The 27,003-nt window shown below is 45.7% G+C and overlaps 1 protein-coding gene across 1 annotated transcript in view; it reads right to left on the bottom strand.

The window, feature by feature from the left end:
* The window catches only part of SORCS1 (sortilin related VPS10 domain containing receptor 1), a 474,417-nt gene extending 457,463 nt beyond the window's left edge, over positions 1-16,954 (bottom strand). The window contains exon 1 of the mRNA XM_074999892.1: positions 16,831-16,954. Within this exon, the coding sequence (XP_074855993.1) occupies positions 16,831-16,860 (30 nt within the window). The 5' untranslated portion in view covers positions 16,861-16,954. The remainder of the gene's footprint in view (positions 1-16,830) is intronic.
* Between the last annotated feature and the right edge of the window lie 10,049 nt (positions 16,955-27,003).

The following is a 27,003-nucleotide window of genomic DNA, read 5'->3' as shown; positions in this document are numbered from 1 at the left end:
CTCTAGCTCCTGTAGAGAATGACAAGAGAACTACACATAGTCTGGCAGACTCTCTTCCAGAAGTCTTACCCTAATCTTCAGGTGACCTCATGTTCTGCTCCTTCAGCATTTTCCAGACATTCGCAATTCACACTGCGTTATCTCTCTTGCAGTCACCCCCATTCTGCCTCTTATCCCACTTGTTGTTAGTGCAATAACTACTCTCACCCTTAACCCCCTTCATTGCCATGGCGGAAGGGGATTTACAAACACTATCACAATCAAATGGGTCTGTCTATTTGAACATGACTACCGAATATGAGGATTTTTTTCCCTCTTCCCAAATTCCCTCCAACACAGCTTACCATCTGTTTAATCATTCCTTTAGCCTTATCGGAGTTAAGTACCATTTATGTAACAGTGTAATAGAAATTTCCTTTGTAACATTTCATATTGAGCTAGTGATTCCCTTGGGCTGCATTGTTTGCTGCTCGTTTATGGAGATTTCTCAGTGCATACCTCTTGCCAAGTTTCTCATAAAGGGGCATTTCTTATTGAGAACTGCCAGCATCAGACTCTCGCCTATTTCTGAAATGATGTCTTTTCCGCCAGGTCTTTTAATAGCTAAGAGTCAGACGGAGATAAAGAGATGGATTTACAATGAAACTCCATTGACTTACCAATATACTCCTGATTGAAGTAGTGGAGAATCAGCCCCAAAATTAATGCTGAATTTCTTTATTTAGAAACTTTACCAAGCATAAAGAAAACAGGGAAATAACAGTGCCACTAAGGAACTGCAATACTGTTCTCTCTCCGACTTGAGTACTGGTTACGTCCTAAGCCAGATATATTAGGTCTGATCAGAACTGTTTAAAGATATTTTTCTCTTAAAACTCATCACTCAGATGCCATGATGATGGGCATGGCCTTAGAACCTAAATAGTAGTGACCAGAATTCCCTGCTCCTATGTCAGGCCTGGTTCTTGGCAGGAGTTTTAAGAACTTCTTAGGAAAGGCCAAGCACATAAAGACTGTACTGGGATATCGCATTTTCTACAAGTGCTGCCTTTTGTCAGTGGCCAAGGAAAAGTCAAAAGCCACTGAGCCAAAGGTCTCTTGTTGGCTCTCTGTTTCAGAAAATGCGTGAAATTTATCTATGCTGCATGTGCATTATATAAACACCAAAGTCAATTTTTTTAAACAAATGTGCACAGAGGATTTGCCTTGTCAGGTGCCCTCTGCCACCCTTGAATGACAGGAAGAGGGCTGAGAGAGACCAATACACAGAGGAGATCTGAGCACAAGATGGGGCAGGTGACACGAAACAATCACATATCATTCAGTCACCCCATGGAAGAGATTTTCAAAAGAGAGAGAGAGAGAGAGAGAAGAGCCTGTGGCCCCTTGCTTTGTACCCCTAAATTCCCACACCGAGGGTACAGAAAGCTTTCAAGTCCAACTGCTTTGTTTCCCTTAAAGGCAGAATGTTTGATGCATAAGGGAGGATCCTGCAATGATTTGCTGTTTCCTGATCATGAGAGCCCCTCTGGCTCTCCTGTACATTTACTGCCATTCACAAGAAAAATAAGATGATAAACCACACTAACAATTTCTTGCAAGTGACAGCATTAAAGTCCGTTGGAGCCTACCTGATACTATAGGTCTTGCATGAAATGATGTGCTAAGAGTCTTGGCTTGGCTTAATCATGAATCTAGACAATCCTAACTTTAGGACAAGTGCTTTGGGTGCCTGCCCATTTAATGGCCTCCTTGTAATGAAACTGTCCTCTAAGCTCCCATTTAGCAGCAGTTGAATCAAGAAGCTACCCTGAGACCAACACTAGACAAAGCAGCTTGAGTGTAAACAGGGAACACATGAAAATCTCTTTGGGAAAACAACTGCAAAGTGAAAAGGCCACAGGTTTCCCCTCCTTGCTGCCTTATAACAAATTCCTGGAAAGTTCCAACCGGAAATATGTTTCCTAACTGATTTTTTTTCCCATCCCTTGCCCACTTATTTGTTTGCTATAATAGGACTACTCATGAATGTTCAGGCACTTCCTGGGGGTCCCCCAAGAACTCAGTTTAATTCTAGCCATGTTGCTCCCATTCTTTTATTTGGTACCCAGCAAAGCTACGCTAAATTGATCAATCTCAGACGTACAAATTCGAAGTAAGGTGTACCCGTCATCCAAAGTTGCACAGCAAACTTCCTCCTTTTATATTCAATGATACATTACATTGCTTCACATGTTTTGGGATTGGCTCAGTCAATTTGCAGGATACAATTCCTGCATAGCATGCACTACCCATGCACAACTAACTCTTTATTACCTCATCTTACCTTCCAAGCTTATCTTTATTCAGTTACCTTCTACATTGTAAATGGCTCTTGGGTGTTTCCCCCTTATCTTAGTTAGTACAGACACTCTGTTCTAGACCGCTCATCCATTTACTTCCCTAATCCTATCCTAAGAAATAAGGCATCGACCACAACCAATTATTCATGTCAAGACAGGTCATCAATGAGCACACACTGGTTTTCACCTGGTGCTGGGCTTAAGATTCCTCATTAGCGGTGGGGATGTGTTGTATTAGCATTATTCATGGGTAGCTGGCAGCATGTGCTCTTCTGTGCTAGGGTTGTTGAGCAATGCACTGGTTTAGCACTGTAGGGTTTCTCATGGGGGCTTGAGAATACTTGTGTGTTATTGTTGGGTTGCTCAGAGGAGCGTGCTCAGTCATTATTTCAGTGTTACCAGTCGGGGGGGTGGCCTTTTCACTTTGCAGTTGTAGGGCATCACATATTGGTTTAGTATTATAAGGCTGTAGATGAGCAGAGCTGGCTGAAAAATTCCCATTAAAATATTCCCCCATCAAAAAATGCCGTTTTATTGATGAGGAAAATGGACGAGGAAACTTTTGGTGGTGAAAGGGCTGATTTTCATGAAACTTTCACTGGGAAGGTGTCTCAGGTTGAGGACAGAATAAGAAAAAGAGGCAGAACATGAAAAATGGCTTGGGCACAGCCCAGGCAAGAGGAGTTGCTAGTTCAAGTCCTTACTCGGTGTGATTTGGAGCGGGGGGCCTGTACCACTGCTGAGTGCCCTGCAGCCCCGGAACAAGAGCAGGGTAAGTGGGGCACTAGCCCTGGGTGCAGGATAACCAGGGTGCAGCTCTGTAAGTTACAAGCTCTCCCTCCCCACAATCCCCTGGATTGTCTGGGCTGCCACAGGTGGCTTCTGCAAGCTAAGGGGTTAACCCCCTCTCCCAAGCTGCAGGGCTCAGCCCCCTGCTCCAGGGCCTGCACAGGATGGGCTTCCCGAGTCCCATGCTGCTGCCACTTCCACATGCATTGGGCCAGCCATGGCAGTTTGGCATCTGCTCTTACAGGAGAAATAAAATCTCTGGAGTTTTTTTTAAAGCTCATTATTTTATGATGAGTTTGCCACTCTAAAGGCAAGTAAAGTAACTTTATAATAAGCATTAAAAATATGTTGTCATCTATTATGTTTATTTATATTATTGTTTGTTAAGAATCACATTTTATTTATTGATTATTTTTAATGTTTTTAATGAGGAGGAGAGGAGGCACAAATAGTATTTTGCCCTGGGTGCAAAAACACCGACTTTCAACTCTAGTGTCCTGATCACTAAGGCTATGTCTACACAACTGGCGCTACTTTGGGATATAGCAGAATCCCGCAATAGCTGCCTGCATCTAAGAAACGCACCAGTTGTCTTAAAACGGGGGCGCTATTCCATTTAGATAGCCCCACATGCCAAAATAGCCTATTTCCAGGCTAGACTACTGTGCAGACACAGCCTAAGCCTGGAACCTTCATTCTTCATGAGCCATTTCCAGAGGTCTCAGATTTGTCCTGTTGCAGAGTGCGGGGTTATAGTTAATCTCATGAGATGGGCATTATTTAGTCTTTATGACAGAGTAGGTTGCCCCTCTCATGGGCTGTTTCTACACATGCAAAGTGGCATGGTAAGAAATGGCCCGAATTATGCTAAGGAGGCACGGATGCAAATTCCCCATGCCTCATTAGCATAAGGTCACATGATTTGGAGTCCAGAAGACGCTTTTCCAGACTCCAAAACAACGTGTAGAAGCACCAGCCCCCAGAGAGTCTTCCGGAAGGAAGTTCTCTTTCCGGAGGCCCCTTCTTCCCAAAAATTTTTGGAGAAAGTGGCATGTGTAGAAACAGCCATGGTGTTTGTTAAAAGAGATACTGAATAGCCCATTTGAAAAAAGGGCACTTGATCTCCATACTTTCTCTAAAATCGTTTCCAAAGTCAACAGTGTGTTCTCTCTTGCTGAATGAAAGCGCGCTAGTGCCTCAATTGCTATTTGGCAGGCTGGGCAGAGACGGTGCCCTGAGCCTCTGTTTGCCAGAACCTGGGAATAGCAACAGGGGATGGATCACTTTATCACCTATTCCTGAGGAGGCAACTGGCACTGTCTACTGTCAGGAGACAGGATACTGGGCAAGATGGAGCTTTGGTCCGAGCAAGTATGGCCATTCTGACATTCACTGGCTCTTGGGGGAGGATCAGATTCTCCGCTGGTGTAAATCAGTGTCATATCCTGATTTGGCAGAGTCAGACTGATTTACGCTATCAGGCTATCAGCACATAATTGTCAAATGTTGTTCAGTTTTCTGCTTTGGTTGAGTTTCTTTTCCATTAAACGAAACCCGGAAAAGACTCAAAAAAAAAAAGGGTGGGGGGATTGAGATTTGGAAAGCAGGATTCAAAATGGGATTGGCAGATTATGGGAATAAGGCCACATCGCAGATGAGCATTGTTCTCTCTGGTCCTGGTGCCACCAGAAGGGACAGTATACCACACCAGCAGGTGTGTGGGTTACAACAGCACCAGGGAGGGAGCCCTTGTCCTGAACCAAGACCCTATTGTGCTAGGGGCTGTACAAACACAAGAAACTCTTCTTTTCCAATCTCTACAGCAGGCTTGATCTTAGATTTGAACCCTTTCCACCCACATGAGTCCCAAGCTAATCACAGATTGTACAGACTGCGTATATAAGAATCACTTCTCCAACCAGAGAAAGACATCCACCCCGGGATGTAACATGGCAGCTCATTAACAGCACACAGCTAAGGAAGAGTTTAGGACAGAAAATAGAAATCAACTTGGCCCACATTCAGACCCGATGTAATTCTACTGATGTCAGGGATAACTGTGGCCCTCATGTTCTGGGGCAAGACAAACTATGAATCATCTAACTGGAAATGACAAGGGGAGTTTCAGGTAAACAGAATGGAGTCGCTGCCTCCCAATCTGAGCTGGCATTCGCCGTTCTTGCAACAATTGCCAGGGGAATTTTCCAACTCACATTTGGCCTAGAGCTTCATTCTCCTGTGTCTCGTTTGCAAGGCTTAAGCCCGGGAACACAATGCCGTTGCTCAGGATGAATTCAGAGCAAAGAGTGCCATCTGCTCAATCACCACCACCGACTCTGGCCAGCCACTGGCACTCCCCCTATCTACCTGCTCACCTGGCCCAGCCTGCTCAGCTCCTGCCAGTTAACATGAGCACAACCCAAGGTACATGGTTGGATTGTTTTTCAGTATGATAGTTACTAAGCTGGTTGTATGTGGAGAGATTTTCTCCCTCATTAGTAGCAACATGTGCCTTCAAACTCCCAGAGGTATGGCAGGCAAATGACAACCTCTACACCTACACATACAGGTATATAGCATTAATTATTTATTTCATGAGTCAAGTCCTAACTTGCTGTCTTCACTGTCGCTGCTTGTCACATTAGGGTGATGATCTCAGCATTCAGATGACAACTCAGATTGCGTAAATGATCGTTTTTGTTGCAATCTGTCCATCACCAAGTGCTATCCCGGTAACAGTGTCACAGCTGTAGGTGGCACAAGGAGCGGGGATCACAGCAGCAGTGAACAGAAACAGAGTATTTTGTATCCAGGGCACAGAGAAAGAAAAAGTAATATTCCACCGGGGGAAAAAATATAGAACTGCCAAGTTGATCAGGCGAAATTGCTGTCTTTAGCATGAAGAAAATGACTAAGGCATTTCAATGCTCTCGCATTGAAACTCTGGGGAAACAAAGGAAAAAGATAAGGGCTTGCCAGAGATTTTAAAAATCTTTTTGAATGATAAAAAGCAGAAGTCTCCCCAGCTTCTTCTACGGATGTAAATTACAATGTCTGTCGCTATTTAAAGTGACACTGTCAATCTAAACAAGTGACTAAACATTCAGATGGGTAAGGTGGGAAATATCTACCAGGTTCCACAATAAAACCCTCAAAATGTAAAGCTTGTGTGGCCATTCAGGAGAGATTCAGACGCCCAGATGATTAGCAGAGTGCCCTCAGCTACATTTTTTATTTCTACGGGTTATACACATTTGCTAATGCCTCAGCGCACATAAAAATTTATTCTACGCATGGATGGAAAATATCTTCTCATGGATGGAAAAGATTAGAGGAAATATTGGTGAGGAGACGAAGGTCTTAGGCTTTGGAGCCAAAAGAAAAAAGCCCAAAACTTCCGTTATAATAAACCAAATCACTATATATCTGAGAGAGCGTCTGAGAGCCTGTCTGCCTTTTTCAAGAGCGCCTCCTAATTGGTAAGAGCTGGGACCACCAAATTTGGTATACAGCTTTCTCTGATCATAACTTAAAGCAAGGTCAGTGTGTGCTTGTGCCAGGAGCCTGGAATGGGACTGCATCTCATATAACCATACAGAAAGGAAGCAGAATCACTAGGCAGGTAAAGGGGCTGACTGGAGGTGTCTCCCACCCCAGGACTGCCCCATTCCTGACTTTCCCACCGGACCAGCCACCCTTTAGCTTGGCAGAGGACTGAAGCTCCTCTCACCCCACCCAACTGATACAGGAATATTGCTGGCCTCCCCTTCGTCAGAGAGGGAGGGGAAGTTGCAAAATTTGCTGCATTCCTCAGTCGGACTGGGGAGCACAGGGAGAGGATGAGATGAACCTGGACCTCCCCAGCTGGGGGACATGCACTTCTCCCCCGGCTGTGCATGCTGCAGCTACAGCAGCCATGGAGAGGCGCTTCTCCCCTGGCTTCAAGCTGCTGTGGTGAGCACAGGCTGGGGTAGTCCTCTCTCACCACAGGGCAGCCTGCAGACTGCGACCCCTTATCCCCAGTCCCACCGGAGGGCAATGACCAAAATGAAAAACCAAAATCAATTAATTGAGTGAAGGACTGGAGAAATGCTGAGTAAATCCTCTAGGATAGTCACAACACACACATTTTCTGACATCTTTCCTCAGGTTTTAAGGTTTTCTATCCAAGAATCAAAACCTGTAAATTACAGTTGTTAAATTCCTAACTGGTAAAAAGGCCATTTTTCATTCAAAAAACAAAACCCAACTCTCTAGCTGCAACAAAGATGTAGAGCTGCAGTTTAGCCTCTCTTTGGCTGCTCTTTTGGCCTGTGGGCTTAAAGGGCAGCTGCTGCCCCTCGTTTCCTCCTCTCTAGAACTTTAGGCCACTGAGTCAGAGTAAAGCACAGATCCTAAGTTTTCTGCCCTAGCCTCCCGGCCCCTCCACATCAGTATCTTCTGAGCCAGCACCGAGATCTCCTCTGCCATAGATGGGCGTGAGAAAAGGCCCAGACCATCACCCTCTCTTTACAACTGTGCTCATCCAACATTCATTTATTACATGCAAAAGCTAAGCTGCACATTCTTTGGCCATGTCTTTTGAAACTCTCCATCAACACAAAGGGGTGCACCTTGCAATGCCTGTGAAGCTACCCCCAACATTGGGCTGAGCAAGATCTGGAAACATCGCTACAGCATGCCTGGGGCGATGCAACCAAATGTGTCATCAAAGTTCACTCACATCAGATAGGGATATTTCACCTCCGTGCTATGCAGTCTGCACACGGATATTAGTTCATTTGCTGATTTGTACATAGATATTTAATTCCTTCTTTATTTGTATAAAACTCTATCATTTTTGACATGACCAAAGTAAGATGAGGCTTTGATTTGCAGTTAGCCAGTCCCACAATTCTGCTTTTTTCCAAAAATGGTTTGTTTTAAAAACCGTTTTTCCCCGTAAGAGTTTTTCCTTTTTTCCCCCCAATTCAAACCCCAGTTAAATCTTCACAGTACAATTAAATTTCCAGATCTTATCCTTATACAAACATAGTATGATCTTGATAATAATTACCACCTCTAGCATTAAATACCTTTGTTTAAATGAGATCTGGGTAATTTTTTCCTTAAAAAAGTCCCATGAACATGCATTTGAGCATAAAATTGCATTAGTTCCATCTATGTTCATTCCTCTTTGGGTCTGTGTTCTGAGAATATTCTGGCAAAGGAATTTACTGGCATGGTTTTTGGTGGAGACAAGGACCCTTAATCCGGTGTTAGAGAATTACGTTGATTCATTCCATCAGGGCACATTAGTGAGGGGACAACACATGTAACGTATTTGCCCAATTAAAATACAGTTTGGATGACAAAAATCTACAGACAAAGAATTATTCATAGCTGAGGCCTTTCAAAGCCCACTGAAGTCATTTGGAATCTGACCACTGATTTCAGATGGGTTTTGGATCAGGAATGTGGTGATTAATTATGAACAAAAACATCTGATAGAGCCACAGGATGATCACGGACAATTTGTCAACAGAAAGAAGAGAGACTAAATTTGGTGAATAAATTATTTCCTTTGAATTATTCACTCAGCACTGGCTTAAACGCACTAAGGAAACTCTCTTTGGAAAAATCCAAAAAAGCTCCTTCTTATTCATCTCAATAAAAAATAAAATAAATCTCACAGTTTACTGAAATGCCTCTTATCAGTATACCAAAGCCTCTCAAAATTACACTGATTGCATTGATGGTTCTGGGTTATCACTGACCAAAATAACACTAAACGTAACACAGATACAATGCAGACATAAAAATTCAACTAGGTTCATATCCTGAGAGGTGCTAGGAAGCTCATGGATATTGCTGAATGCCCTCCACTTCACATTGCTGTCAAACCCTGAGCTCAGTGGAAGATGTCTGCATCCAAAATAACGACTGAATTATCTTCCTCCCCCCTGCTTCTTTTTTGCTCTTGATTAGGCCGATCTGTGCATAGAATGAAAATGGCTGCAAATGGGCTCTTAGGTTATAAGGGACACCAAGAAGTGATCATTCAGACATTAGTTCATAAACAGTGAACTGCGTATTTCTGGCGGTGATCGGCGAATCCCCCTGATGAACGAGCTTCACCTGTACTCGCTAAACACCGCCGGTACTTTTGAGTATTGGCAAGTGAAGTGTAAGAATATAATAAGGAAGGCTAAAAAGAACAGCTCACCAAGGCTCAGAAAGTAATAGTGGGGGAAAAAACCTTTTAAATATACCAGAAGCAGGAAGTTGGCTAAACAATCAATGGGGACATGCAGCCCTGTAGCCTGAAGCAGTTTTCAGTCCAATACAGGTGTTCTGTTCCCACAGTGGGAGACGCATACTCCCTTGTAGAACATTCATATTCTCAGGGCTAGGAGGGTGGGTCTAAGGGATCAGGCCCACGCCTTCCACCTGAGTCCTCTCCCCACTACCCTGCCCCAAGGCCGACAGTGCCTGTTGGCCACACTGGCTGGAGTAATGGCTGTGGTAAGAATTTGGAAGGGAGCGGGGGGCATTTGATTTGCATACCTAGGGTCCTTCCTGAGCTTGGGTCTCTGGGGATTCCCCTCCTCTGTCTAGCCCTCTTTCCCTCTAGAGAGCCACTCCCATCACCTTTATATTCCAAAGGGACAGTACACTTGCCATAAAGTCAGCAGAACTTCAACGGGGTTCTAACAACCTCTGGCAGGGTGAACACACAGAGAAGCCCTGGTTCCTTATTACAGGGGACAATGTGCCTCAAAGAGCTGATTTGAGGTGCAAATGGTTTTAAAGTGTTTGGAGATCCTCAGAGGAAATGAAGGGTAATACCAACAAACAATAATTGTTTGTTACAGACCTGGATTATTATGGATTAAGGGACTTTAGTCCAACTATGGTTTAATTGTAGAAGAGACAACAGAAATATGCAGGTTGGATGAAAGTCATTTTATAGTATTGGAGTTACATATGCAATTAAAGAGCCCAAATAATTAAAGTCTAAGACTCAAAGCTCCCACTGGGAATTAGAATAAATGTCCATTTTCATTTAACAACACAAAAATATAGATTTTGATTTAATGGATGTTCAACCTTAGGGTCGAGACTTCCTGCAGGTCATAGAAGATTTGGGGTGGAAGAGACCTGAGGAGATCATGTAGTTCAACCTCCGGATCAAAACAGGAACAACCCCAACTAAACCAGTCCAGCCTGGACTTAAAAGCTGTTCAAACACCTCCAGCTTTAAAGATGGCACACTTCTGTAAAATGTGTGTCTTATTCTAGGTGTGCGCTGCTCAAAGCTTATATCTTACCCCACAAGGAAATATAGTTATAGATGGAACACATTAAAGGCAGAGAAAATATTACCACTATTTAATTTGTGTGGAAACATGAAAAACATGGATTTGTTGGGGAATTTCCTAGTTCACAATTTGAGTGGAAATTTTGATGCTTTTCTCTCACTGAAATCTTGAGATATAGGTTATTTTTTATCTTTATAGTACAAATAAAGGATTTTTTGAAGTGTAAAGAGTAGCAAGTGAGACTCAAAAGAATATAAGATGAGAGTTGTATGTGTGTGATTAAAGTTGTTGAGCTAAATCCTTTCAGTTTTCCCTCAGTCTTTATTCAAGAACAAACCACAAGGAAAGGTTTGCCCAAATAAAGAGTAAATAATAAACTTCAGGATCTGGCTTATTATTATTGTCTGTTAGTGAACATTACATTTCACTGTATTTTAACACTGACATCCTGCTTAAATTAATAATAATAACAATAATTCAAGTAGTTTCAGCTGTTTAGCACCTTTGTGCCAATAATCAAAAGATGACATGAGCTAAATCAATTAGATAAGCACTTCGAGAGACAGATATTCATGCATACCTGGATACAGCTGTGTTCTTGAAACTACAGATTGCTGCTGGCTCCCTGGCTATCATCAGGTTCCACCTCAGTGAAATCTCCATTCTGTGAATGATGCCCCTGACTGGAGGGTGATGGGTTATCAGAAAGCCATCAGAAGAAATATATGTCAGTCGCCAGCTATTCAATGTGCCCAAAGGTAGGATGGTTTATGAGGAAAACCCACCACAAGTGCACACTTTCATATTGAGTCATCTAGTTGTGATGGAATGACAGATGACGATCATAGCTATGATGAATTTCAAGGACAAGGAGGCAACGCAAAGAATCAAATGCTCAGAAAACAAATGAAACATCGACGGTATTTCTTGCTTTCTTTTGTGAACAGATGCCTATCAGCAATTTATGGTGATACCACCATATGACTGATTTATTATGTCCTTTTAGATTCATTTTGGAAAAAGGAATGCATTACACCTTAAAAGCTAAGGCATTCCTAGTCAAAGGCAAAGCTACATTCAAGCTACAGGCAACCCACATTCCAACAATTCAAGGTTCTCCTTATACTTGAGAATGTAAAAAATCAGCATTGGCATATATACATAAATTCCAAGGATAGTTAATATAGAAGTTCTCTACCCAGGTCACATATACAATAAAAATCACCCTATTGTTCTGTGTTTCAGTCATTCAGCTTGGCCTTTCCAAGAACATCAAGCAAAGCCTGCTGTGCAGTTACATAATAAACTTTTGTTCACACCATCAAAAGAGGCCTTGCTTTTCCCTTCCTGCCTAATTTCTTCACCTGACCACTGAGATGCCATCCTCACAGGCTGCATCCTCTGCAGATTCCCCCTACCTTGTGGATTTTATCCAATGGATGGAATTAAAAAGCTGCCCAGCAAGGTGGTAATGACTGGTCTCAACAGATGACCTCAGAGTAGCCCACCCCTGCCTTTCCAGAAATCTGAAGAGAAACAGTAAGACCTAGCAGATGGATTACTGTCCTAGAACCCCCAGTATATAGGTTCTGTTCCCATCAGTGTGTACGTAGCTATGAACAAATCAATTTCACATCCGTAAAATGGGGATACACACTTCTCTGACATCTACAGATAAGTACTGGTCCAGCTGTAGGAAAGCAGCAGCAGACCCGCTTCTGTACACGGCAACTACTGCAGGACTGCGGATGCATGCTGCACCCCTTCACAGGTGGACCTTCTAGCATGGCCTTCCCTTCCCATGGACCTCCATTTTATTTCCTCAGCTCTTCCTGTGCTTTGCTCTCAGGTGTCCAGCAAGCAATTAATTCGCTAGACTCACAACAAGCCTATGGCAGGAGCAGACTTGAGCCTTCAGCAACTCTATCCTATCTCCGGAAGAGCAGGTGATTGGAACCACCCATCAGCTAAGGCTCCCGAACCCCAAAGTAAATCTTCAGGATTCCCAGCAAGATGACACGCTACCCTCTGAGAACAATAACCCACAGCCTATTGTAGCTACACCTTTGAGCTCATCCCATTTTGTACAGCACTGTGTGACAAAAAAAGGTCCAAGCGAACTGTGGGGACACCAAATTTACATTGACTTCGTACACCACATCTGGAAAACACTTGCAAAACTGCAAGGCGATTGCAAAATAATACAAGACGTCACACCCAATTGGAAGTTCCAAACAGGTGGCAAAAATCACATACGGGGCAGAGGACGAGCACAAAGCTTTCAGCCCCCCATATATGGAATCTGCGGGGAGGGAGGGACATTGATGACAAGATCAGACCAAAATGCTTGCATGGACCCTAAATGCTATGGAAAGAGTCTCCATGCTAACCATGTGTGCTGATTGCAGAAGGCCTCAATTGGAATGGGCGCATGTTGGCATAATGGTTCAACAATGGCCCTGTATGCCTGTCCCAGGATAGGGCCATGGATTTCAGCTCCCCAACTTCTCTGAACTCCTTCTGCCCTGGGTATCAACAAATATTGCACTTGATAAATATGCTTTTATAGGCAGTTATTGAAGATGTGTTTCTGTTAATCTTCAGTGTAAAGCTGCTGGCTTCAGTGGAGTTGCATGGTGGATGAATTTGGTTATTATTTATTTATATTATGATAGTCGTCTAAAGGGCAGGACCTCAACGTGCTAGGGACTACACAAAATTAAAATGCCACCTCTGTCCCAAAGGGCTTTCCATCTGGTACTTTTATTCCCTTCAGATGAATAGAGCCATCTCTTCTTGCAATCAAATTCTACTTATGTGCATTCCTTCTTTGAACCCAAACAGAATACAGTACCAGATGTGTTTTGTACATACTCTACCTGACTGTAATAGTACCATAAGTAAAAGAGAAGAATCACTGAAATTGTGAAGCTTACTCCAAACTACTGAATTAGTCAGGGGTACCTTGTAGACCAGGAGTGGACAAAATTAACTGCAGGGTGGGGGAGAGGGTGCAGATCTGGTCCATTAAGCATTTCCTCTCTGACCTGCCCAGCTGATTAGCACAATGTGCATACTCACAGCCAGCAGCTCCTCCCCCATCTCAAGCCAAGATGCTCCTAGGATTCTCCAGCTAGCTGTACAAAGGGTGGAGGGGAGAGGGTTGTGTTAAAGTCAGGGTATTCCCATGCCCCTGATCTCTGCAGAGCAGGGATGGAGGACAAGGAGACACACAGAAGAACCAGCCAATCCTGAAGCACATATAATACCAACAGACCCAAGTTGCCAGCAACAGGGATAGAACCTGCAAGCAGAGGGTCTGAAGCCCTGCACTCTGCCGCATGCACTAGAGGCCAGCTGGCTCTCAGGTGAGGCTGTAGAGCAAAGACTTCACTCGCCCCAGATGAGGTCTCAGTGCCCCTGAGTACTATACATGTATGGTAAGTGACTCCCTCAGGAGTGCAGAGCAAGGGATGGGGGAGAGGACAGAGCAGGACAGAGTCCCCTTAAAGAGACAAAGGGTGTCTTCTCTCAGAAACTTACCCAGCAGCAGCCAGCATACACACTGTGTCACTGTCACACATACCCAGTCTGTGCCACACACACCATCACTGTCACATAGACACAGCAGCACACGCTCAACCTGGGTCACAGGCTCTCTCTCACACATAAAGGCCATGTCTACACTGCCCGGGGAAATTCCAGCTCTCCAAGGCGTTCTCTCGACAGAATGCAGCACTTTTTTCAACATTCTTATCCCACCCCTTCACAAGGTGTAACTCCTCTGTCGACAGGCAGGGCTGCAGGGACACCGGGCACCCCCGTCTGCTGTGCTTCTGGTTGGCCATTTTGTTGAGAGAGCGACCGGGCAGTCCAGCTGCTCTCTGTCGACAGAGAAGATCGCTTGTTAATTTGGCTGCAATCCGTCAACAGAACTTCTGTAAGAAGAGATCTTCTGACAGACACTTCTGCGGACAAATCGCTGTAATCTGGACATAACCAAAGTGTTTTTCTTTCCCACTCACACTCTCTTTGTCTCTTTCTGCAGCCCCCAGCCCCATCTATTCCCCCCAAGGCCCTGCCTCTTTTGAGGGGCCCAGAGCCAGCCAATGACCAGTCTCGAAATTCATGGAGTGGCCCCTCGAAGAAAATTATTGCCCAGTCCTATTTACTGCACCAACTGTGTGTCAGTAAGGTAAAATTTATTACAGTGTCTTATCAAAAGGGATTCCAAAGCAGTGTCCCAGTGTGCAAACTGTACACACTTCAACAGCACTGAAGTGCAGCCACGTCTGGGTGAAACACGAGGGCTCTTTAACAACCATGCTTATACAACGGTGAAGGACAAAACCTGAAGAATTACATAGCATCCCACTAAAACTGGAGGAGGAAAAATAAATTACCCAAGTCATAATTGGGCCAGGACAATAGCGTTAACAGCCATTTCTGCAAAAAACACCAAGGGATCTTCACCAACCAGAGAGGATCGTGACTGTACCTGATGCGCAACCCGGAGCACAAAAGCACCAGGCTGGGACACTGATTCTGCACTGCTCTATGAAGAAGAGTGCTCCTTATTAAATTAACACCCCTTAGGTTTGCCCTAACGATCTCTCAACCAACTGTAAAAGTAGAGCAACACTGGAACCATGCTGTGAGACTGAAGGTGACCATAGGGCACGATAGCTTGGCACCTATTTGTATAGAATAAACAAGGTGTCAGCAAAGTCCTGTCCTAAAGACCACTGTTTTGGAAGAATGCAGCTAATTAATCAAAACACTTTCCCCACCCCATCCCTAAACACATCCTCAGATTATAACACAAGACGGGACATTTGTAGTCATCCAATCTGACTTCCTTGAAACCCAAACTACCACATAGGAGATTGGTTTGTGCTGGTTTACAATCCATCTCAGAGTAAAGGACTGAAATATCTTTTTAATGTAAAGACTAAATTTCTAATCCCAGGTACCACAAGCCCAGAAGGTTCGATGGCCTTAAAAGTCTACTTTTTAAGTCATAAGCCACTGCTCAACGTATGAATCCCTTTAAAAAAGGGGCAAACTCAACCAGCTTTAGAAGACTGGAGATCTACCTGGAGGATTAATTTTAGCAGTACCTGTGAGAGACTGACAGTGAACGCTCCTGAGAACCTGGATGCTGAGAATCTCTGCTTCAATTATTTGATTAAAAAGTTCCCATTCAGAGTATAAAATACTGGTTCAGTCAGTGACGGCTGAATCCTATACAAGTTATGACATCTACGTTAATACTAAATGGGCTTATAAGGATTTACCTTAATACAGTATATATGAAAAGGAATTAAATAACGATCAGGTCATTATTTTAAAATGTTACCAGATCTTCTCATGGGAAAGATGAAGGTAAGTACACGCGTCCATGCAACATAGACAGAAATCTTATTGCAGCTTAGGAAAAGAGCTGAATGAAAATACCTCAGAACATGTTAACCTGAGTCACTTATCCCCTTGAAAAATAACAAAAGTAAGGGTCCCTGCTCTGACTGCATCTCTTACTGATATTCGCCAAGCACAGAACTTTGAGGGTTTCATCAGGCAGATCTCCAAACGTTTGCCTTAACAGAACTAGCTTTCAAACCTAAGAAGCAGAGCAAGGACTGTTTTACAAGGGCACACGGCTCCCAGCTCCAGTTCACACAGCGGAGCCACACGTTCAGAGGAAGCAGAGCTCAGGTGAACTTTATAAAACTTCCACTCCCTCTGCCATGAACACTCTTCGGGGCTTGGATCCTGAGTCACCTACTCTTTGTTGTGGCTATTCAGAAGGAGATCTGGGCGGGTGCAGATACAGGGACAGACTAAACAACAACAACTGCTTTGTTCCCCTGCTGGAACCCTCCTTGTCTGCTGCGCACACAGCTCTTCAGGTTTGGGGCTGATTGAGTTCAATCAGCCTCTGTCCGACCCTCCGGAGCCGCTGGGCCAAGCTGCCTCCTGCAGATCCGAGCCGGGCAGAGAACGGGACGGGAAGGACCGCTTGGAATTCCGAGGCTGCAAAGTGATTTGCACCGTCTCCATCCAGCCGCGTTGCTCGCGAGCCCGGAGTTTGCACTGCACGCCAGCTAGGGATGGGGAGGGGATGGAGCTTGTCTGGCTCCCGCTGACTGCTCCCTGCGCCACCGGGCCCGCGTCTCTACGGCCCCTTCTCCAAACCCCTCCCGGCTGCTTCACCGAGCTAACTGCGAGTCAGGTGGCGGCTGGGGGAAACTTTTGCTGCAGGATAAAGGCCCCGGGAAGCTCCCGAGCCCGGCTGCCAAGGGCGGAGTGAGCCCCGCTCGTCCCAGGAAAAAGCCAGGCGCAAGGCAGGTGCAGCCCGGCCGGCCCTGCGTCCCACCCGCGGCCCCGGGGCTACTCACGCTGCTGTTGTGGCCGGACCAGTGCACCATGGCTTGGTTGTGAGCCGAGTCCCCGGTCAGCGCGAAGGTGGTGCTGCTCAGCCGCAGTTCCTCCAGCCTGAAGCGGGTGGCTTTGCCCGGCGGCTGCTCCGGGGAGGCTGCGGCCGCCTGCCGGTTCGGCTGGGCCCGCTCCGCCGGGGCGTCCGTGGCTCGCCTCCCCTCCGCCCGGCTCCTTCGCAGCCTGCTGCGGGGCGCACGCCCGGCCGGGCTCCCCTCTGCGTCTCGCCGGCCCGGCAGCGAGGGCGCAGCGCGGGTGTCAGGGGGCCTAGTGGTGGGAGCAGCGCGGGGGGTCGCTTCCCCGCCAGCCTCCTCCGGGGAGCCCCTCTCCTCTGCTCCGCGGCCCGGTCTCAGGGGCATCCCGAGCCCCTGCCGCGGCTTCAGCGGGGAGCGGCAGGCGCGGCACGTGAGCTCGGCCCCGCTCGGGCCCCACCAGCCGAGGAAGAGGCAGGTCCCGGCCAGCAGCGCCAGGGGCCAGCCGGCTGGGAACCAGCGCGCAACTTTTCCCATGGCCGCGCCGGGCGAGAGCCCCGGGGGCGGCTGCAGCTTCACCCGGAGCGGAGAGAGCCCGGCCGCAACTCCATGCAAGTTTCAGGCGCGGCTGCGCTGGGGGCGGGAGGAAGAACCAACCGCTTTCGCCTGCGCGCTCCCCCTGCCCAGGGCTGGCGCGGCTCCCCGGGCTTTGGGGTGGAAGGAAAAGCCGCCGCCACCCGCGGGGAGGAGCTGAACTGGAGTCAGAGCGAGAGATCCCCCGGCTGGCTGGTGATTTCCTCCTGCCGGCGGGTGCCAGAAGTCACAGCTCGCCTCTGCCTCGCTTCCACCCGCCGGCCGCTCTGTGCGTGGCGCTCCGGCGGCTGCAGCCCCGCCTGGGCAGAGCTCTCCGGGGGTGGGGGAGCTCTTGCCCTCCAGGCACGTGTAGCCGCCCACAGGCCACCTCGGGAGCTTGGGCCCTGAGCCCCTGCAGTGTGCGCTGCAAGCCGGCGGCTCGTCCTCGCTCTGTAAGCGAGCGAGGTTCCCCTGCCTGGGACAGGTGTGGGGGCTCTATACCCCCCCCAGCCCACCCCCAAGCCGGGTGCAGAAACTTTTACAGCCTCCCCGCAGGCAGGAGCTGGCTCTTGACTCCAGCACCAGGCCTGGAGCTCCTGGTCCCCAGCCCCACCTCCTCTTGAAAGTTGCCATCCCTCTCAGCCCTCTGAATAGGCGAGGCAGGGATGCTAACAGCCCCCGGGGGACAAAGGAGGGAACGTGTCCCCGCCTGCTTCGGCTACCTCCTGGTTCTTTTTCCCCAGAAGGAACCATGCTGGGTGGACTCTAACCATAGAATCCTAGGGCCGAAGGAAACTTAGGTGGTCACCGAGTCCAGCCCTCTGCCTGAAGCAGCATCAACCCCAACTAAATCATCCCAGCCAGGACTTTGTCAAGCCTGGAGGAAAAACCTCTAGGGATGGAGATTCCACTACCTCACTAGGTAAGGTATTCCAGTGCTCCACTGCCCTCCTGGGGAAATAGTTTTTCCTAATATCCAACCTCCACCTCCCCACTGCCACTTGAGACCATTGCTCCTTGTTTTGTCATCCATCACTGCTGATGTACAGCCCTAGGGCTGTTTTCTCAGTCTGATGGGGGTAGGGGGGTAACTCCAGGGGAGTTGCTCCTGCTTTGCAGCAGGGGAATAAGCAGCCCCAGCCCCTTTAAAGGAGGCACTGCGTTAGACCAGGTCCCTTCCCCAGCTGTTGCCCTAACAGTTTCAGTGGCTGCCACACTGCAGTGACAGAAGTCACTCAAGCATGGCAAAGATTTGTTCAGATGCAGGCCATCAGGCACAGGAACATGACTTTGGAAATCAAATGACAGCAGAGCCAGGGGTAGATTCCCACCAGTGATTTAAGGGGAGCCACAGATATCTCCCCTTTCTAAGTCAGCTATATAGTCAATTTCTCAAGTAAGGGATGGTGCTTCCCCCTCCCTTGATTGTTTCTGCAGTTTTCCATAGCTTTTGCCAAAATTGTGCTTTTAAGGCCATTTGCCCCTTCCAGCAATTCCACATTAGCACTTATTCCTTGTTCAGTTCTATATTAGGGACTATATTACACCCACATTTTACACACAGGTACAGTGCACATGTACTGACCTACGGATGCTTTAGATTTAGTGCATAAATTAAATTTACTTCAGTAAGCAATTTCTTCCTGTGCATTCTCCCCTTTTACAGCTTCATTTTAAAGGGAGTTTATGTTAAAGTGCAGGTTGAAGCTCGCTAATTCATAACTCTTTCACTTGGCATGATTTTAGTTAGCCGGAAGATCACTTATTGTGCGTGTCCAAGTTTCCCATGGTCCCATAAAGTTTGTTTACAGGCACTAGTCCTGGCCCTCTGTGTTCTGCACTGTTATTTAGCTGTAATTTACCCCTAAATGTCTTCTCAGAGTCCAGTAAGCAACGGAAGTGTTGATAATGTAGTAGACAGTATTGACCTCCCATAGTCCAGCAACTTTTGTTCAGCACCAGTCAGGTCCTGAGGGTGCTGGATGAGAGAAGTTCAACTGTATCTCATTCTTCCAGTAAAGCTTTGATTGATGGAGTGTATTTGAATGAGATATTTATAGTGAGTCAAACATATGTGGGTAGAAGCCTGGCGAATTTTGCAAGTGGCCACACCAAAGTCAGACTTCAACTAACAGAAGTTTGGTGTAAGTCTGTGATACTTAAACCATGATGAATTGTCTGCAATCTCACCCACAGACACCAGCCAAATCTACTGTAAACTAACTTTATCCTGATTTGTATTTCTCCCAAATAAATGGTTACTACTCAGCACATAGTTTGTCAGTAATACTACTTTGCACTTATACACCTCCTTTCAGCTGGTTATCTCAAAGTACTTTACAATAGCTGGCTAATATTTCCTCTGCTATACAAATGGAGAAATTGAGGCACCCAAGGTTAACTCACTTGCCTATGATTATATAGGAGGCCTGCAGTAGAGTCAGGGTTGGACCTATGCTGTTCAGTCTTTCAGATCACACCTAGCCTGATGTTACCCTGATTGCCTAAGAGCCAAGGGGTGGAAAGGGAGGTCTCCTAAGTAAAGAAGTTCTGTCTGAATAGCTGTACAAAGATCTTCACAGAGGTAGGTATGTCTTGTAGTAATTAGGCCAGTTCAAGAGGGATCACTCTAAAAATGACTCTAGCCTGCTGTGGAAAAGTCTGTATAATTCACATGAGAAGGTTTGGCTTACGCTCAACAGAACCCCTCCCCCCCCACACATCTGTCCCCCCCAAAAAAGGAAGGGCCATTAAGCACTGGAACAAACTGCCTAGGGAGCTTGTGAAATGGCTATCATTGTCTACCTGAGGGGTGAGCAATAAGCTGCCTGCTGGCCAGATGAAGTTCACAAGGATTGACCCCTTGGGCCACCAGATTCTTTATTTATCTGCACATCCACAGGTACAGCTGCTTGCAGTACCCATTGACTGGGGATTGCTATTCCCAGCCAATGGGAGCTGCAGGAAGGGGCACAAACTGAGATATAGGGGAAGGATAGCTCAGTGGCTTGAGTGTTGGCTTGCTAGACTGAGGGTTGTGAGCTCAAGCCTTGAGGAAGCCATTGAAGAATTGTGACAAATAGAAGCCAGCGATGGTGCTTGGTCCTGCTAAGAGGGTAGGGGACCAGACTAGATGATCTCCCAAGGTCTCTTCCAGTTCTGGGAGATGTGCATCTCCAATTATCACTCCCTGCAGCTCCCATTGCCTGGGAATGGCCATCCAGAGCTCACAACAGCAGCTGCAAGCAGAAGTGCAAGTAAAAAGCATGTGGCAGCTTGCCATGACTAAATATGTCCAGCCCCCAGATATCTTATTGCCCACCACGGTCTAGCCTGTTATTAAAAAATACCTCCAACCACCTATCAGGGATGAGCCACATATCACCTCATTTCTCATAGTCTTTCCCTTCTAGGATCCTGTAGAAAACCCCTGATACACCAGTTGGGCTACGTCTACACGTGAAGCCTACATCGAAATAGATTATTTCAATGTAGCAACATCGAAATAGGCTATTTCGAAGAATAACGTCTACACATCCTCCAGGGCTGGCAACGTCGATGTTCAACTTCGACGTTGCGCAGCGCCACATCGAAATAGGCGCTGCGAGGGAACGTCTACACGCCAAAGTAGCACACATCGAAATAAGGGTGCCAGGCACAGCTGCAGACAGGGTCACAGAGCGGACTGAACAGCAAGCCGCTCCCTTAAAGGGCCCCTCCCAGACACAGTTGTACTAAACAACACAAGATACACAGAGCCGACAACTGGTTGCAGACCCTGTGCCTGCAGCATGGATCCCCAGCTGCCGCAGCAGCAGCCAGAAGCCCTGGGCTAAGGGCTGCTGCACACAGTGACCATAGAGCCCCGTAGGGGCTGGAGAGAGAGCATCTCTCAACCCCCCAGCTGATGGCTGCCATGGAGGACCCGGCAATTTCGACGTTGCGGGACGCAGATCGTCTACACGGTCCCTACTTCGACGTTGAACGTCGAAGTAGGGCGCTATTCCGATCCCCTCATGAGGTTAGGGACTTCGACGTCTCGCCGCCTAACGTCGAAGTTAACTTCGAAATAGTGCCCAACGCGTGTAGCCGCGACGGGCATTATTTCGAAGTTAGTGCCGCTACTTCGAAGTAGCGTGCACGTGTAGACACAGCTTAAGTGTACCAAACCTGAGCCAGGGTAGATTTTAGCGAACAAAGGAAGCACAGCAGTTATGTTGGTGGATCAACAAGGAAGCGGTTACAACAAGGAAGTGGTTAAAATACTTATGACCTATATTTGTGACCTGCAACTTGTCAGCCATCCCTCACAATTTGCTAGTTCCAGATGGGCAGCTTTACCACAGAGCTTATAGATCCTCTACCGGGGTCATCAGTGGGCTGTGAACCCAAACTCTTCAGTATAAAAAGAACCCTCTAATGCATGAGCTAAGAAGTAGTTCTCAGAGTTGGTATCTATAGTAGGCTGTTATCCCGTTAGACAGGCCTGTCCCTAAAGGAGGCCCACAATATGCACTCAGCCCTGGTGGCTTACATGTGGGAGCACCTGGGCAATGATCATTCCCAGGCATGCTGTTCTCCAGAAGCCATGTTTAAAAAGAGAGTGAGAAGCACTCACGAAAACCATCATGTTCCATGAGCTCCCAGATGCTACAAGGTTTGACAGCACAAGGTGTACCAGGGTTCCAGAGCACACTGTATCGCTTACTCAAATCCACCCCTGCTGGAGGAATGCCGAGATGCATCCAGTGGTGGCAGGAGATTAACTCGATCAATCGGTTGCTCTTTCATTTCACACAAGTGTGATGGATATTCACGGGACTCAGAGTGGAAGCGTTTCATACTACAAAGCGTTTTACTACAAGAGTGAACGCGAAAAAGGGCCCACATTGGCTCTGCTTTTGGTTAAGCACACTCAGGAAGGGCTGGGTAACTGAAGGAGATCTACTGGTGCTGTAACGCCAGAGAAGAATTAGTGGTAGCCGGAATAGCCCACAGGATATCCACTGTCCACAACACTTCAACCTCAGAGGCCAGCTGTGAAAATTTGAACTTAAAATGCTTGTGATAATTCAGACATCACAATCTAACCTGCTAGGGGCTCCCAGCCTACAAAGAATTGCATGATTGGAGCCTTGCTCTATAGGAGCACTGGGGCCCAGCAGCGGAGTTCTCAGCAAAGGTCCCGGGAGGGAGCATGATAGCTAACCCAATCCCAGTCCCAGAGTTTTGATGCTGAATTGCGGCAAGTTCACTTTTCAGACTTGTAGAATAAAACACTTCAAAAGAGGATCAAAATCACTATTGTAACATTTGAACATCACAATTTAGGAAACAGTGGTTTAGGGATTAGTTTTGGCTTCTCTTAGTAAAAAAAATTGACAGTTTTCAATCTGAATTATGAACAGATCTTTGCACTCTAAATAAAACAGGCCATAATTATTATACATCAAAACAACCATTTGCAAAAGCTTGTTATTCTATTATTCTATTAAGCAAAGGGAAAATTACCAACCCCAGTTGTTTTTTTCCAGAGGCTTAATATGTACACAAGTATTATCCAGATCAGGTCCCATGACTTCAGGTGGGATTAGTATTTTTGGTACACAAGAACATTAAATACCCAGGACTTGTTTATAATCAGTCTCTAATAGATAATTATATCCAGCAGCAGGGAGATACCAACTTCCACAGAGCTGATTGCAGTTTTTAAAAATTAACTTTAATAACTCATCCAAATTTACTTGCCAGATCCCTTGTTATTCCAAATAATCAAATCCATAGTCAGCTCACTTCCAAAAACAATCTGCACTCATTTTTAATAGTGGCTTCTGCTAGCCTCAAAGTGTCAGGTGAAGTAGCTTTAGTTCCTATAAAAGCATTGCAGCTGTGTTTACACCTGCATTCCTCTTTCAAAAGAGGCATGCAGATGAAGGAAATTGAAAATGCAAATGATGCACTGATTTACATATTTGCTTCCTTCCTTTGCATATTCTTGTTTCGAAAGAAAAAAAGTGTAGATGGGGCTCTTTCAAAAGTAAACCCAGTCTTCAAAAAAACCCTTCTTCCTATTTTGTTTCAGGAAGCACTGTTCTTTCGAAGATGGGGTTTACTTTCCAAAGAGCCCTGTCTACACTTTTTTCTTTTAAAAGAAGCTCTTTCAAAAGGAGAATATGCAAATGAAGTGTCAGATATGTAAATCAGTGCCTCATTTGCATGTTTTGATTTCCTTCATTTACATGCCTTTTTCAAAAGAGGAATGCAAGTGTAGACACAGCTTAAGGGTAAAAGCTTTCTGTTTGTCCCCCATCCTACAGTCTCTTGAAAATACTGGGTTTAAGATAAATCAAGACTTTTATTCTGTTCTGAAATTATAATTTAGACATTTTACATTGTGAAGATCTCAAATAGAGAGGTGCAAGTTTGCATCAGATTGCAGGTCAAGCCTGAGATTTGGACACTAAGTATATTAATAAGAGTTTTTGCTTGAGCACTCATCACCCACAAGTGGTGCCTGGTGATTAAGAGCACTCTGCTTCCTTTTAGTCTTTTAACAGGGCTTGTCATTCAGTAAGTCTTACTTTTTTTTAATTGGGTGCCTAACAGGAAACTAGTGGATGCTGAGTTCAACTGAAACTCTAGTCCCTGCTGAATAGTAACAGAGAGATAGCCATGCTAGTCTATATGCTATCAAAACAAAAAGGCAGTCCAATAGCACTTTAAAGACTAACAAAATTGTTTATTAGGTGGTGAGCTTTTGTGGGACAGGCCCACTTCTTCAGACCATAGCCATACCAGAACAGACTCAATATTTAAAGCACAGAGAACCAAAAATTGTAATCAAGGTAGATAAATCAGAAAAAGTGTAATCAAGGTGGGCAAATCAGAAGAGCAGAGGGGCAGTAGGAGAGGGGGAAGTCAAGAGTCAGATAAAGCAAAGTATGTAAAAGAGTACTTGTAGTGGGCAAGGTATTTGCTGTCCCGGTTCAAAGCATGTGTTTATGTGTCTACTTTGGATTGTTAAAGTCTCTGAGCCCCGACCCGGATTATTCTATTTACTTCCCAATATCCACAAACCTGGAAACCCTGGACACCCTATCATTTCGGGTATTGGCACCCTTAACACCAGACTTTCTTGTTTTGTAGACTCCCTTCTCAAACTCTATGCCACCAACACTCCCAGCTATATCCAAGATACCACTGACTTCCTGAGGAAATTACAAAACGTTGGAAAACTTCCTCACAACCCCATTCTCACCACCATGGATGTACAGGTTTTGTACACTAATATTCTGCATAAAGATGGATTTCAAGCGATCAGGAATATCATCCCTGATGTCACCACAGCCAATATGGTGTCTGACCTCTTTAACTTTGTTCTCAGCCATAATTATTTCTGATTTGGGGACAACTTATAGCTCCAGATTAGTGGAACTGCTATGGGCACCCACATGGCTCCACAATACGCTAATATATTTATGGCTGACCTGGAACAATGATTCCTCGTCTCTCGTCCCCTATTACCCCTCCTTTATTTATGATACTTTGATGACATCTTTATGATTTGGACCCATGGTATAGAGACTCGAAGAATTCCACAGAGAGTGTAACAATCCATAGAGACTTTAACAATCTGCACCCCACCACGAACTTACGCCTTGACCACTCCACGTGACAGATATGCTTTCTGGACACTACAGTACAAATCAAGGATGGCCTGATCAGGACCACACTCTACCAGAAACCCACTGACTGCTATACTTACCTACATGATTATAGCTTCCATCTTGCACACACAACAAGATCCATTGTTTACAGTTAAGCCCTGAGGTACAATCACATTTGCTCTGATCCTACGAACAGAGACCAAAAACTGCAAGATCTCTACCACAGATTCATAAACCTGTACTACACACCAGGAGAAGTTAAAAAAAAATATCAACAGGGCCAGATGAATACCCAGAAACCAGGTACTTCAAGATAGGCCCAAAAAAACCAACAACAGGACACTACTGGTTATTACCTACAGCCCGCAACTCAAACCACTGCAACGCATCATTAAAGACCTATAACCAATCCTTAATCAGGATGCCACACTCCAGAAGGCCTGAGGTGACAGGGCCGTTCTCTCCTGCAGACAACCTCCCAACCTTATGAGGATTCTCACCAGCAGCCACAAGCTATACCACAATAATACCAGTCCTGGAACTTTTACTTGCAACAAGCCCCGTTGCCAACTTTGTCCACATATCTGTTCTGGAGATACCATCACTGGAACTAACCAGTAAAAGAGAGGGAGCCGTGCTAGTCTATATACTATCAAAACAAAAAGCAGTCAGGTAGCACTTTAAAGGCTAGCAAAATAATTTATTAGGTGAGCTTTCGTGGGACAGACCCACTTCTTCAGACCATAGCCATACCAGAACAGACTCAATATTTAAGGCACAGAGAACACCTTGATTACTGTTTTTGGTTCTCTGTGCCTTAAATATTGAGTCTGTTCCGGTATGGCTATGATCTGAAGAAGTGGGTCTCTCCCATGAAAGCTAACCTAATAAATTATTTTGCTAGTCTTTAAAGTGCTACTTGACTGCTTTTTGTTTTGGAACTAACCAGGTTACCCACAGAATTACGGGCACATTCCCATGCTCCTCAAGTAACATCATATATGTCACCATGTGCCAACAATGCCCAGGTACTATATACATAGGACAAATGGTAAACACTCTTCGACAAAGAATAAATAGACAGAAAACAGACATCAGAAAACTCTTAATTCCCAAGCCTGTCAGCAAGCACTTTAATGGAGTGGGCCACTCTGTTAATGACCGGAAAGTCTGTGTTTTACTGAAAAGCAACTTTAATGATTGCCTGCAGAGAGAAAGTGCGGAACTCTCTTTTATATTCAAATTCGGCACATTAACATGTGGTTTGACCCGGGAGGGCAATTACCTGGCCCATTATAAGGACTCTTTTACACACTTTGCTTTATGTGACTCTTGACTTCCCCCGCTCCTACCAACCCCTCTGCTCTTCTGATTTGCCCACCTTGATTGCACTTTTTCTGATTTATCTACCTTGATAACAATTTTTGGTTCTCTGTGCTTTAAATATTGAGTCTCTTCTGGTATGGCTATGATCTGAAGAAGTGGGCCTGTCCCACAAAAGCTCACAACCTAATAAATTATTTTGTTAGTCTGTAAAGTGCTACTGGACTGTCCTCTAGTCCCTGCTGTCTCTGCTAAATCATCTTCAGCTCTGAATTCAAAATACTTTTCTCTCCCCTGTCCTTAAGAGCTCACGTTCATTTCCTCTTTGATCCCCATTTCTCACCCTCACAATTGTAGAATCTTTATCATGCCTCCATGAAATCTCCCAGCATTCTGCCTCTACTCCTTGGCTGTGTCTACACTACAAAAATAACTTTGAAGTTATTTACTTCAAAGTAGGCAACTTGGAAGCTGAGTGAGCAGTGCCCCCACTGTAAGTTAAACTTCAAAGTAGGGCACTACTCCATTCCCTGGAATGGAGTAAGAACTTCAAAGTTGGGCTCCCTACTTTGAAGTTAACTTCCAAGTAAGGGAAAAATGA

The sequence above is a fragment of the Carettochelys insculpta genome, chromosome 7 (assembly GCF_033958435.1).
Source record: "Carettochelys insculpta isolate YL-2023 chromosome 7, ASM3395843v1, whole genome shotgun sequence".
Lineage (NCBI taxonomy): Eukaryota > Metazoa > Chordata > Testudines > Carettochelyidae > Carettochelys > Carettochelys insculpta.
Note: the sequence above shows the minus strand (reverse complement) of the source record. Positions and strands in the feature narration are given on the sequence as shown.